General features: G+C 39.1%; 1 protein-coding gene across 1 annotated transcript in view; it reads right to left on the bottom strand.

The window, feature by feature from the left end:
* Positions 1–13,863, bottom strand: part of LOC117503839 (anoctamin-1-like) — a 127,235-nt gene extending 113,372 nt beyond the window's left edge. The window contains 2 exon segments of the mRNA XM_034163101.1: positions 8,858–9,048; positions 13,646–13,863. Of these exon segments, the coding sequence (XP_034018992.1) occupies positions 8,858–9,048; positions 13,646–13,682 (228 nt within the window). The 5' untranslated portion in view covers positions 13,683–13,863.
* Between the last annotated feature and the right edge of the window lie 1,143 nt (positions 13,864–15,006).

Below are 15,006 nucleotides of genomic sequence, written 5' to 3'. Positions count from 1 at the left end.
TTCTCCTACTATGGTGTTGGGCCTATATATCACATACCAGGTATCATGGATCAGTTTGGATATGTCAAAATACTTGAAGAGGTCATGTTGCCTTATGCTGAAGAGGACATGCCCTTGAAATGGGTGTTTCAACAAGACAATGACCCCAAGCACACTAGTAAATGAGCAAAATCATGGTTCCAAACCAACAAAATTAATGCCTCACAGATGTGAAGAAATCATGAAAAACTGTGGTTATACAACTAAATACTAGTTTAGTGATTCACAGGACTGCTAAAAAAGCAGTTTGAACATAATAGTTTTGAGTTTGTAGCGTCAACAGAAGATGCTACTATTATTGTGAACACCCCCTTTTCTACTTTTTTTTTTACTAATAGCCCAATTTCATAGCCTTAAGAGTGTGCATATCATGAATGCTTGGTCTTGTTGGATTTGTGAGAATCTACTGAATCTACTGGTACCTTGTTTCCCATGTAACAATAAGAAATATACTCAAAACCTGGATTAATCTTTTTAGTCACATAGCACTACTATTATTCTGAACACTACTGTATATTCTAGTTTAGTTCAGACAACATCATTTTATAGTTTTACATATACAATCATTTAAAAGCTTTAAACATGGTAGAATGGTAAAATCTTGGTTAAAAAAAAGGTAAAATCTTATTTTACTCTGGTTTCAAATTACTATAATATGATAAATTAGTTTTAAAGCAGTGCTGTGGTAGATTGGCAATTTTCCAACAACTCCTACCAGGATAGAACTCAGGCCTATATATACAGTGAGGAAAAGAAGTATTTGAACACCCTGCGGTTTTGCAAGTTCTCCCTCTTAGAACTCACAGAGGGGTCTGTAATTTTCATCTTAGGTGCATGTCCACTGTGAGAGACATAATCTTTAAAAAAAAAAAAATCTGGAAATTACAATGTATGATTTTTTAATAATTTATTTGTATGTTACTGCTGCAAATAAGAAAATGCATCACACTCAAAGCGCTTTACAATTATGCCTCACATTCACCCCGATGTCAGGGTGCTGCCATACAAGGAGCTCACTACACACCGGGAGCAATAGGGGATTAAAGGGCCCTTAGTGATTTTCCAGTCAGGCAGGGATTTGAACCCATGATCTTCTGGACTCAAGCCCAACACCTTAACCACTAGACCATCACCTCCCTGGCTCACACAGACCTGTTAATTTTTCTTTAAGAAGTCCTCTTATTCTGCACTTTTTACCTGTATTAATTGCACCTGTTTGAACTTGTTACCTGTATAAAAGACACCTGTTCACACACTCAGTCAATCACACTCCAACCTGTCCACCATAGCCAAGACCAAAGAGCTGTCTAAGGACACCAGGGACAAAACTGTAGACCTGCACAAAGCTGGGATGGACTACAGGACAACAGGCAAGCAGCTTGGTAGAAGACAACTATTCTGATTATTTATTAGAAAGTGGAAGAAACACAACATGATTGTCAATCTCCCTCGGTCTGGGATTCCATGCAAGATCTCACTTTGTGGGGTAAGGATGATTCTGAGAAAGCTCAGAACTACACAGGAGGACCTGGTCAATGACCTGAAGAGAGCTGGGACCACAGTCACAAAGATTACATTAGTAACACATGATGCTGTCATGGTTTAAAATCCTGCAGGGCAGCAAGGTCCCCCTGCTCAAGCCAGCACATGTCCAGGCCCATTTGAAGTTCACCAGAGACCATCTGGATGATCCAGAGGAGGCATGGGAGAAGGTCATGTAGTCAGATGAGACCAGAATAGAGCTTTTTGGAATCAACTCCACTAACCATGTTTAGAGGATGAGAACAACACCAAGAAAACCAAGAAACATCATACTCTGGGGGTGCTCTTCTGCAAAGGGGACAGGACGACTGCACCGTATTGAAGGGAGGATGGATGGGGTCGTGTATTGCAAGATTTTGGCAAACAACCTCCTTCCCTCGGTAAGAGCATTGAAGATGGGTCATAGCTGGGTCTTCCAGCATGACAATGACTCCAAACACACAGCCAGGGCAACTAAGGAGGGACTCTGTAAGAAGCATTTCAAGGTCCTGGAGTGGCCTGGCCAGTCTCCAGACCTGAACTCAATAGAAAATCTTTGGAGGGAGCTCAAACTCCAAACCTGAAAGATCTAGAGAAGATCTGTATGGAGGAGTGGACCAAAATCCCTGCTGCAGTGTGTGAAAACCTGGTGAAAAACTACAGGAAACGTTTGACCTCTGTAACTGCAAACAAAGGCTACTGTACCAAATATTAACATTGATTTTCACAGGTGTTCAAATACTTATTTGCAGCAGTAACATACAAATAAATGATTAAAAAATCATACATTGTGATTTCTGGATTTTTTTTATTTTATTTTTTTTTTTTAAGAGTATGTCTCTCACAGTGGACATGCACCTAAGATGAAAATTTCAGACCCCTCCATGATTTCTAAATGGAGAACTTGCAAAATCACAGGGTGTTCAAATACTTATTTTCCTCACTGTAGGCCTTGAGGACAGTTGTTGCGGTTGCTTATCCTCAAATTTCTGAGCTTGAAATGAATGAGAGTCTACGATTCCCCCTGGTTGGGACACCAGGACTAGGAATCGAACCCAGGTCTACATATAGATAGCTCAACTCCGTATCCCACCGATCTACCTGCTCTTCAACAGGACTGTGGACAAATGGATGAAATTGTAGAAATGATTGTAACTCGTCTTTTGAAGCAATTTAAGTTTATAACAGACACCAACTAGGTCATAAATCTGTTATATTGTAAACTAATGGAACATTGATTTAAACAGGCAAAATTGGATTTGAACTGAAATCAAAAACAGATCAAATACCTTCAGATTTTAGACACTGTATATGCGTGAACTGCAATGGAAACCATTTTTTTTTGCAAAACTTTAAAATCAGTTTATATACTGCAGTCAATGTTTGGAGTATTTTTTATTATTATTATTCAGAAGACAACCTAGTGTAATATTTAAGTATTTTAAAATGTCCCAACTGAAACGAAACCAGGTTTGACTTTATGAACGCGTCATAAAAGTTGGTCTTGATAGCACATACGCTCTAAAAAAAAAAAAAAAAAAAAAAAGAGTGTGACAGTAACAGGGAAATCACGACAAAAAAAAAACAAAAAAAAAAAAACAAAGGTGTAGTACTTAAATTACAACAATAATGAGTAAAATGTGGAACGAAACTGAACTGTGAATTTAACAGTACAAATATGTTATATGTATAATAATCATATACCATTGCAAAATTTACATACGACTGTAGTTTAAACACAGAAAAAGCATAATGCCAAAAACCGTACAATACAGTTAGACTTTACAGATGAGAATTTTCACAAATACAGTAAAATACTGGTAATTAAGGGTTTGGAAAATGACATGCCTGTTTAAACTACTATATTTAAACATAACGTGATCATTTTGCAGAGATTTTATCTTCTAAATAGACAATAAAATGATCCTGTAAAGTTGACATATTTGATGTTAAACCATTTACATATTCAATGTAAATTTTACAGAATTCCACTGTAAAAACAAGGGATTTTTTTTTTTTTTTTTTTTTTTTTTTACAGTGACTTATTTTCAGATCTGACCAAGAACATCATCATTTTTACCTGAAGGTAGATCCAAGAACCATGCGGATTTAAACCTGCTGCATGTCAGCGGACACAAACAAGAAAACAAGTGGATTTTTTCAGTGAAGTGGGAACCTTCAGCTCGAGGAACGCTCTCAGCTCGAGGTTTGATGGGAGATTTACTCTTCCTAAGCGCAGGGTTCTTTACCCAACCAACTGAAAGGTTTCTCAGAAGAAAAAAAAAAAAAAAAACCTGCGTGGCAGCTATTCTATTTTATTTACAGGTTGTTTATTATATTGAATTCTGATGTTACAGACAATGTGATAAATTGACCAACAATTCCTTGTTCTAAAGCTGAATCCGTAGTTTTCAAAGTTGTTTCATTCTCAGTCTGTCTACTGATTTTCTAATATTTAAATTTGAAAAAAGCTTTGTAAAGGAAGAGGGGTATATTTTATAGAAAAATATCGCTGTTTATAGCAGATTTGTCATGTGGATGTAAAACAACATTTCATGTCACGTCAGTGTTTATATTTAACTTTTATGCCCATTTATATCAATGAGCACAAAGTATTTGTGCAATTTTTGTTCTGACATTATCCGTTAATCAGTCCAAATAATTATTCTAGATCATATTTAATTAAATTATCTGCTTTCTATTGGAGATTTATTCAGTTACAGTTATTCAGATGAGTTACAGATAAATGTATTTTCCTCAAGCAAACAGGACTTTTCTGGGAGGTGTTGTTTTATACAGCTCGGCTGTTTGTGCTGTATTATTCCTTTGAGACGCAGCAGAACAGAGCACAGATCTGTAATTAAGCCAAGATGACACAAGGGATCCCACAGTCTGTGGAAACGACAATCACATGACAGGATAACGTGACGTAAACCTGAATCTTTTTTTTTTTTTTAAATGGTCAAGTCCCCCGTTATCAAGCTTTCATTCTGACTAATGATCTTTCATCCACAACCTTTGATACAGACTGCTGATCAGAAATGCTAAACTTTGATCCTGAATACTCCCCTTTGATCCTGACAGCTGATTTATTAAATCCTAACTGCCAGGCTTTGATCCTAATTAAAGAACTTTGAACCTAATCAAACATCTTTAATACTAACCTTTGATCCTAATCACCAAGCTTTGATGCTGATCACTTTTGATTCACTGGCAAAGATTATGATTTGTTGCCATTTCTCTGTCTTCCTTTAATCCTATTATCAAGTTCAAAGGAATCAGGGTCAAGGAGTGGATCCTGACCTTTGATCCTGATTGCTGAACTAAACAGTAATCCTGATCATAGCATAAAAGGAATCAAAAGTTTTGAGATCAAAGAAATCAGGATCAAAGCTCAATTATTAAAAGCAAGATCCACCCTTTGCTTTTTTCCTGAGTAGGCTGAACATGCCAAATATTCTTGCTACATTCACGTTTAAAGGCTGAAGTGATCTATTTTATTTATTTATTTATTTTACATATCAGATTTGGAACACATGCATATGTGGTCCCAGATTTGGTTTGAATCCGATTTCTGTCCAAACTATTAGAAGCTGCAGAATCTGTTACCTTAACCACAATATTCACAGGCCAAATTTGTGCATGCACCTTTGACAACCTCACCCTGGAAATTCTACTGGAGGCCACCAGAGATGGAAAAATACAACCCCTGGCAATAATTATGGAATCACCGGCCTCGGAAGATGTTCATTCAGTTGTTTAATTTTGTAGAAAAAAGCAGATCACAGACATGACACAAAACTAAAGTCATTTTAAATGGCAACTTCCTGGCTTTAAGAAACACTATAAGAAATCAGGAAAAATAATTGTGGCAATCAGTAACGGTTACTTTTTTAGACCAAGCAGAGGGAAAAAAATATGGAATCACTCAATTCTGAGGAATAAATTATGGAATCACCCTGTAAATTTTCATCCCCAAAACTAACACCTGCATCAAATCAGATCTGCTCGTTAGTCTGCATCTAAAAAGGAGTGATCACACCTTGGAGAGCTGTTGCACCATGAATCATGGCTCCAACACGAGAGATGTCAATTGAAACAAAGGAGAGGATTATCAAACTCTTAAAGATGTTGGTTGTTCACAGTCAGCTGTGTCTAAACTCTGGACCAAATACAAACAACATGGGAAGGTTGTTAAAGGCAAACATACTGGTAGACCAAGGAAGACATCAAAGCGTCAAGACAGAAAACTTAAAGCAGTATGTATCAAAAATCGAAAATGCACAACAAAACAAATGAGGAACGAATGGGAGGAAACTGGAGTCAACGTCTGTGACCGAACTGTAAGAAACCGCCTAAAGGAAATGGGATTTACATACAGAAAAGCTAAACGAAAGCTATCATTAACACGTAAACAGAAAAAAACAAGGTTACAATGGGCTAAGAAAAAGCAATCGTGGACTGTGGATGACTGGATGAAAGTCATATTCAGTGATGAATCTCGAATCTGCATTGGGCAAGGTGATGATGCTGGAACTTTTGTTTGGTGCCGTTCCAATGAGATTTATAAAGATGACTGCCTGAAGAGAACGTAAATTTCCACAGTCATTGATGATATGGGGCTGCATGTCAGGTAAAGGCACTGGGGAGATGGCTGTCATTACATCATCAATAAATGCACAAGTTTACGTTGATATTTTGGACACTTTTCTTATCCCATCAATTGAAAGGATGTTTTGGGGATGATGAAATCATTTTTCAAGATGATAATGCATCTTGCCATAGAGCAAAAACTGTGAAAACATTCCTTGCAAAAAGACACATAGGGTCAATGTCATGGCCTGCAAATAGTCCAGATCTTAATCCAATTGAAAATCTTTGGTGGAAGTTGAAGAGAATGGTCCATGACAAGGCTCCAACCTGCAAAGCTGATCTGGCAACAGCAATCAGAGAAAGTTGGAGCCAGATTGATGAAGAGTACTGTTTGTCACTCATTAAGTCCATGCCTCAGAGACTGCAAGCTGTTATAAAAGCCAGAGGTGGTGCAACAAAATACTAGTGATGTGTTGGAGTGTTCTTTTGTTTTTCATGATTCCATAATTTATTCCTCAGAATTGAGTGATTCCATATTTTTTTTCCCTCTGCTTGGTCTAAAAAAGTAACCGTTACTGACTGCCACAATTTTTTCCCTGATTTCTTATAGTGTTTCTTAAAGCCAGAAAGTTGCCATTTGAAATGACTTTAGTTTTGTGTCATGTCTGTGATCTGCTTTTTGTCTACAAAATTAAACAAATGAATGAACATCCTCCGAGGCCGGTGATTCCATATTTTTTGCCAGGGGTTGTATAACAGTGTCTTTGCACATGGTGCAATATTTCTGCACCTAATTAACAAAGACAACAGCAGCAGCAGCACAAAGCTGGTTTTAAGTTTTAAGTTTCACGGTTGCTGATTAGAAGTTTGAAGGAAAAAAAAAAAAAAAGAATTAGCGTTGCACAAATGTTTGCATTTTGGGGGAGCTGGAGGTCAAAGGTTAACTGCCCATTAAAACAGCTATACAACCCCGACACTCAGCATTTGTGCATTAATGATACTGAGCTTTAAAAACATAAACACATCTTGCACTCACGGGGATCTTGTCGTCGCTGGCGGCGATCTGCATGCTGTTGCGCATCAAACACGCACGGAGAAGAAGCGTGAAAGTTGTCGCTTCACGAAAACGTGCACGTTCGGCTTCCGCATGGTCGTCACGGTGCCGGCGGGACACCGGAGATCAGTCCGGTTCGTTTGCACCGTGGTTCATCGTTTCCTTCCGTCAGATTTAAGGAGTCCGATCACGCGCCGCGTGTGCGACTGTGCACTGATGTGCGCGGCTGCCTGCGCACCGCCGGCGCGTCTGGCACGGAGCGAAAAGAGAGCGATCTCCGCCTTTTATACGTCACTAAGTGTGGGTGTTGAAGGGATTTTTTTTTTAATCCTCCACCGTTTGCTGTGATGGACTTTTGTTCTTTTTTGTTGTGTTTTGCAGAGAGGCTGTGCCTCGTGCGCGTACGTCATTGATGTAACTTGGAGCGACACCTGAGTTTTCTCAGTACATCACAGAAACAACTATTTTTAAAATCTTCTCCTCGGTCCAAGGATCAGATTTGTCTCCAGTCCTCAGCTGCAGCGGAGATATCTGGCAACTAGAACCCGGACCATGCAGCCCCCAGTCCTTCATCCATCTAGTGGATCGACTATCAAAAATACAGTTCTGTCCACCAGATCCGGATCATTATCTGAATCTGGGCCAAACTACTTAGACTATGCGATCCTGAACACCCACTTCGTTTTTATTTCCTTCGTTCTCACTCACCCATGGTTGATCCTGATCCCTCATCTTTGAATCCTATCTTTGATCCAAAGGTGACTCGTCTTTGATCCTAATTACCAAGCTTTCATTTTGGTCGCAGATATTTCATCCACATGCCTCATATCTTTGATCCAGATTGCTGATGTGTATTTCTAATACCTGAACTTAGATCCAATCAATCATTTTTGATCTTTAATTTTTATCCTAATCACTAATTCCTGATCTTTGATGCTGAGTTGTGATTACCCATGTTCCAACCTGAAGTTCGATCCTGATTTTCCCCTTTATCCTTGAGCTTTGATCCTGACAACTTTGATTCTGAAGATTTTTTCTTCCTTTAATCCTGTAATCAGGATCAGAGGAACCAAGGTGAAGGGGTGGATACAGATCTTTAATCCTTATTGCTGAACTAAACAGCCACCCTGATCATAGGATCAACTAAATAAAGATCACAATGATGATCAGGATCAAAGGAATTGAGATCAAAGCCCAAAGCAGAAAGAACAATATCAAAAGCAAGATACAGATCATTAATCATTCATTTGGATCTGCAACAAATTTTAATCAACTCTTCCTTTACTCAAGACCCACTTCTCCAACAAATTTCATTAAAATCGTTTCAAGCCCTTATGAGATATCCTGCTGACAAACAATGAACAACTTGGCAAAAGACAAATAACAATGAAAACACAAGATATCTGATGGAGGTAACTAGAAGAATAATTAGAGTACATACATGAGCCCAAACCCAAACTTTCCCAGTATTTATTTGCACTACCAGTTTAACAGTTTGGATTTCATTTTAGACTCAGTCTTCACTGGCTAACTTGGGGTCACCTTTCAAACAGATCCTGTATCTAATGCTGTAACTGGATCCCAAAGACAGGGAAGAAGTACATGAATATGTTACTGCACAGACTAATTTCTCTAAATATCTTTAGTCACCTTTAGTAGCCTTTGTGACTCCTCATCCATCTCCTGTTCTTTAAAAGGTTCAGGCTGCAGGATGCTGTAGGACATGGGGTCCATACCTGCCCCTGGTGCAGCGCTAGTCAGGTAGCAAAGGCTGTGGATGGAGGAAGACTCGCTGAGTGCTGTGGTCACTCGTCTGAAGCCTGATCCATCGGTCCACAGCTCTGAAAGATGATTATTTACTCAATAAAATAACTTCAGAAATGACAGCACCTCAAAGATTTGAACAATGGCTTTAGTAAAGCTAAAATTGAAGATCAAAGTTCAATATTTTGGTCAAATATATGATCAGACAACATTAGATAACTTGACAACATAAAACATAGATTTGAATAAATTTGGGACTAAGAATTTATGTAGAGTGATTAAAATGTTATTATCAGGTGCTTTCATTATCAATATGTCTTAACTGCCAGCTATGTTGCCATAATTTTGGGATGCTAAATTCTAATTATTAGTAAATAGATAAGATTTACAACCCCAATTCCAATGAAGTTGGGACGTTGCGTAAAATCTAAATTAAAAACAGAATACTATGATTTGCAAATCCTCTTCAACCTATATTCAGTTGAATACAGAAAAAGTCAAGATATTTAATGTTCAAACTGATAAAAATTTGTTTTTGTGCAAAAGTTGGGACAGGGCAACAAAAGACTGGGAAAGTTGATGAATGCTGAAAGAGCACCTGTTTGGAAACAGGTGAGTGTCATGATTGGGTATTTAAAGGAGTATAAAAGGTATAAAAGTCTCAGCCGTTCACAAGCAAAGATGTGGCGAGGATCATCACTTTGTGAACAACTGCGTGAAAAAATAGTCCATCAGTTTAAGAACAATGTTTCTCAACACTCAATCGCAAGGAATTTAGGGATTCCATTATCTACAGTCCATAATATAATCAGAAGATTCAGAGAATCTGGAGAACTTTCTACACGTAAGCGGCAAGGCTGAAAACCAACACTGAATGCCCGTGACCTTCGACCCCTCAGACGGCATGCATTAAAAACCGACATCATTGTGTAAAGGATCTTAAAGCGTGGGGTCAAAAACACTTCAGAAAACCATTGTCAGTTAACACAGTTCATCGCTACATCTACAAGTGCAAGTTAAAACTCTATCATGTAAAGCGAAAGTCATACATCAACAACATCCCGAAACGCCCAAGCTCAGTTGAAATGGACAGACGCAAAGTGAAAAAGTGTGCTGTGGACTGATGAGTCCACATTTCAAATTGTTTTTGGAAATTATGGACATCGTGTCCTCCGGACAAAAGAGGATAAAGACCATCCAGATTGTTACCAGCGCAAAGTTCAAAAGCCAGCATCTGTGATGGTATGGAGGTGTGTTAGTGCCCATGGCATGGGCAACTTACACATCTGTGATGGCACCATTAATGCTGAAAGGTACATCCAGGTTTTGGAGCAACACATGCTGCCATCCAAGTAACGTCTTTTTCAGGGACGTCCCTGCTTATTTCAGCAAGACAGTGCCAAGCCACATTCTGCACGTGTTACAACAGCATGGCTTCATAGTAAAAGAGTGCGGGTACTAGACTGGCCTGCCTGCAGTCCAGACCTGTCATCCATTGAAAATGTGTGGCGCATTATGAAGCACAAAAACGGAAACCCTGGACTGTTGAACAACTGAAGTCGTGCATCAAGCAAGAATGGGAAAGAATTCCACCTACAAAGCTTCAACAATTAGTGTCCTCAGTTCCCAAACGCTTACTGACTGTTGTTAGAAGGAAAGGTGATGTAACACAGTGGTAAACATACCGCTGTCCCAGCTTTTTTGAAACGTGTTGCTGGCATCCATTTCAAAATGAGCAAATATTTGCACAAAAACAATAAAGTTTATCAGTTTGAACATTAAATATCTTGTCTTTGTGGTGTATTCAATATAGGTTGAAGAGGATTTGCAAATTATTGTATTGTTTTTATTTACATTTTACACAACGTCCCAACTTCATTGGAAATGGGGTTGTATTAAATAGTCATAATAATGAAACTTACAAAATAATGTCATATTATTGAAGTCATCTTTATGATAATAATTATGGTAGATAATAATAACAATACCGATAATAATAATTATGGTGGATACTAATGATAATGCTGATAATTATGGTAGATACTAATGATAATAATATGGTAGATAATAATGATAATAGTAAGTCCCTTCGGCTGCTCCCTTGTTTGCACTCAGGGTCACCAGAGCAAATCCAAGGTGGATCTGCATGTTGAATTGGCACAGGTTTTATGCCGGATGCCCTTCCTGATGCAACTCCACATTACATGGAGAAAAGTGGCAGGGGTGGGATTTGAACCCGGAACCTTCTGCACTGAAACCAAGCACATTAACCACTTGTCCACCACCCCTGCTGTAGATACTAATGATAATATTGATAATAATTATAGTATATAATGACAATACTGATAATAATAATTATGGTGGATGACAATGATAATATTGGTAATTATGGCAGATAATATTAACAATACTGATAATGATAATTATGGTAGATATTGAGAATTCTGATAATAATTGTGGTAGACTAAGTCACATTTATGAGAATAAAATAATAATGATGAGATACTGAATCGTAATTAAGAGATGTCAAGTCAAAATTCTGAGATACTTGGTCATAATTACAAATTACTAAGTTGCCAAGTCATAATTATATGACAATCACTTGCGACTGCAAAATTTTTAGCCATGATTATGGGATACCAGGTCAAAATAGTGACATATTAGGTTATAATTATAAGATACTAAGCCATGATTATGCAATAGCATCAAATAAGGTTCATTATTACTAGACAGTAAGTAATTTATTGCATATACAAAAGACTAACGTCATCGTTATGAAACACAAAGCAAAAATTAGAAAATGATGTCATTATTACAAGAATGCAACAGATTGTCTTTTTTTACAATAAGGTTACAGTGTGTGCAGTTATTTTAGGGAGACAGACAACTGTAACCATAGTAACGCTCCAGGCCACATGCTGCGCTCTGGTTTCAGCACCACAGACAGCTCTCACACACATCAACAGCATTTAAACATATTATAATGAGATCTGTAGATCGGATTAAAGGGGGGAAACTGTTATTTCAACTTGCAGCAAAACACATTTGTGACATCAGTTGTGTTTGGTTGGTTGAAAGCAGAACTGGAGCCTAGAGGGTTGAGAAACAGGCCTACAACTGGAAGGTCGCCCGTTATAAAGCAGTGCAGGCCAAAATAGTCGAGAAAATCCCTCAAAGTGGGACATCGATAAGTAAATTTGGTGAGATTAGAAACTACAAGTCCCTCTTTTCTGAAGTAGAAGTTTGAATAGAAGCAGGTCTGAGAGAATGTCATTGTTCAACATGGAAAACTTATAATATCTCTATTACAGTCACATCCGTCAGTATTTGTATAGTGAATCATCTAAAAACTGATGGATTATACAGGACTGGCAACTAAAGAGGGAAGCCACCAAGGCACCCGTGATAACTCTGAAGGAGCTACAGGCTTCTCTGGATCTGATTGGACAAACTCTGCAGAGTGCAAACTTTTGCCTGTTGCATCACGAGTTACAGCTTTACGACAGATTTTAATCCATCAAAACAGATTAAATCTAGGCTCGACCAGCCCGTCTGGTAGCAACAACCATGCCAAGTTCAAAGTCACTTAAATCCCCTTTTTCCCCCCATTCTGATGCTCAGTTTGAACTTCAGCAAGTCGTCTTCACCACATCTAGATGCCTAAATGCATTGAGTTGCTACCATGTGATTGGCTGATTAGCTATTTTGGTTACAGTGCAATTGAACAGGTGTACCTAATAAAGTGGCCGGTGAGTGTATATTCATGTATATCACTGTCCAAATACTTATGGACTTGACTGTATCACAGTGAAACTTTCAGTCTATTGTAAATGTTATATACACATACAAATACACACAAACAGATGGTGTCTTTGGAAAAAAGACTTGATGCCAGAAGTAAAATCAATAAGGGATTTTTCCTGTAATTTGTATTAATTTCAACAGATGTTAACAATGAAGTGTGAATTATATTTGGTATATGTGTCATAATTTGCATGCAGCTGCAACATCGCTTATCGACCATCTAGTTGCCATAAAACTAGAGATTTATGATTTAATACGTATAAAAGTGCATAAAGGCAGCACAGTAAATCTTGGGATCCCAGAGGCAGCATTCATCTTACTGCCGTTTCAAATGTTTCCTGGGAACAGCACCGTCAAATTTTCTTAAAGTCAGCTTGTTGCCCCGCGGGACCTTTTGAAAGAGCGGTGGCGGCGTCTTTGCTCCGGATTTATGTTACCTACTGCTTCAATACACCTAAACAATGGGCTTCCTGGTCAGCCGTGGAAACTAACCCGGATTAGCCCAGAGGCTTACTGCACGTCGGAGACACAAGCATCCTTAAAAGTGAAGTCATTCTGCTCAGGTGTGACAGAAATGCTTTCCCCCAGCAGACGATTATAGAGCAGTGGCGTCGGCGGTCCTCCGTCAACGCACACGTGTCTGAATGCATGAAACGGCAACGGCCTTGCTTGCAACTGTACACCCTTCCTGGCTGTTTTGCTGCCCCACACGGCCTGCTGACACACGGGGGAATGGGGGAGACACAATAGACCGGTTAGTCTACGGTGGTCCTGTCTACTGTGTCCTTTTTGTTGGCTGGCGAGACAGGAGGGACAGGTCGCACAATGACGGGTCCTACCCTGTTTCCTATAGACCGCCGTGACACTCACCTGCACAGGTAGAGGAGGGGGACCTGCAGAAAGCCATCGCACCTCAACATGCACAACTCTGGCAGTGACTCAGGTCTCGACATCGACTGTCCAAAACGATCAGCCACACCGGTTTGTTGTGAAGGGTACAGTCTCAGTTGGTGCAATCCTCAGCTCAGCGAGGATAATACTGTCCAACTGCTGGGAAGGACAAATTCCACGTCTCAGCTGAGACTGAGGGCTTAAATCTCTGCAGGCCGGGCTCACGGGTAGCAGACCGGATGTCTGATTACAGCAGTCCAGAGACAAGTAGAGATTATCAGGCCTTCTTCTGTGCATTAAGTACGCCTCCTTCTGTTATGGCTGAGGTGCAAAACCTGTAAACATCTTAAAGGTCTGTGTGGAGGAGGCAAATTAATATTATGCAACAAGTCATTTCACACCCAGAAAAACAAAGCATCGAGATTTGATTTAGAGTGCGAGATGCAGGATTTAACACAAGAAATCTTTACAGTCAAGCTCTTTACAATCTTCAAAGGTTCTTTTAAGGGTTGCTAATCCAGGATACTGGTGTCAGCAGCATCCCTTCCAGTGGGGGTTACAAATGCCCAAATCCTTCTTGCGACAGGATCTGGGGACAAGTACTGGCACCTGTGGGCCTCAGGGCCTATCCGGCGCTTAGGTTTTCTTCTTCTATTCCAGGACAGATCCAGCTTTTCAAGTTCTGCAAAAACCAAGAAACCAAGAAATGTAGTGTAGTGCAGGTTCTTACAAGAAGACTTAGATTTCAAGGGTTAGGCTTACATTTGCCTAATCAGTAACACCTGCAATATCTAATAGGATGGATGTGGTCCCCTTTTCAGTCATCAACTCATGACCAGTAGAAAACTTGCATGTTATTGAAAAATGTCATTTCTAGCTCACCTCTCTGCTGCTTGCAGTTGCTGTCCTGAATGCAACCTCCTCCACCCCACGACTACCACTCAGTCCCTGTCTGATGCCTGGGGGTAGGCTTCCCCTCTACCTTCTTCTGATGGCAGAATTCAAGATCCATGTACCCCTACACCACTGTGACTGAGACTGCCACCAAAAGACTAACATTCAGTACAACTTCATTATGGATTAAAATCTTTAACCTTTACTGAGTCTTTATTATAGAAACAATTTGTCTGCTTTTTTTTTTTTTTTTTTTTTTTACAAAGACCAATACAGACACATATTTTTTAAAAACATGCCAGTTCTGCCCCTTTAAACAAAAAATTGTAAATTTCACTTAGTTTGGTGCAAAAGTAACAGACCTACATTGTGACAACTCTGGCACAGTCGGTTAAACACCGTCTGTTAATTTGTCCACAGGATTCAACAATCATGCAAACCTTTAG

The sequence above is a fragment of the Thalassophryne amazonica genome, chromosome 22 (assembly GCF_902500255.1).
Source record: "Thalassophryne amazonica chromosome 22, fThaAma1.1, whole genome shotgun sequence".
NCBI lineage: Eukaryota > Metazoa > Chordata > Actinopteri > Batrachoidiformes > Batrachoididae > Thalassophryne > Thalassophryne amazonica.
This window is presented reverse-complemented; position numbering and strand designations above follow the sequence as displayed.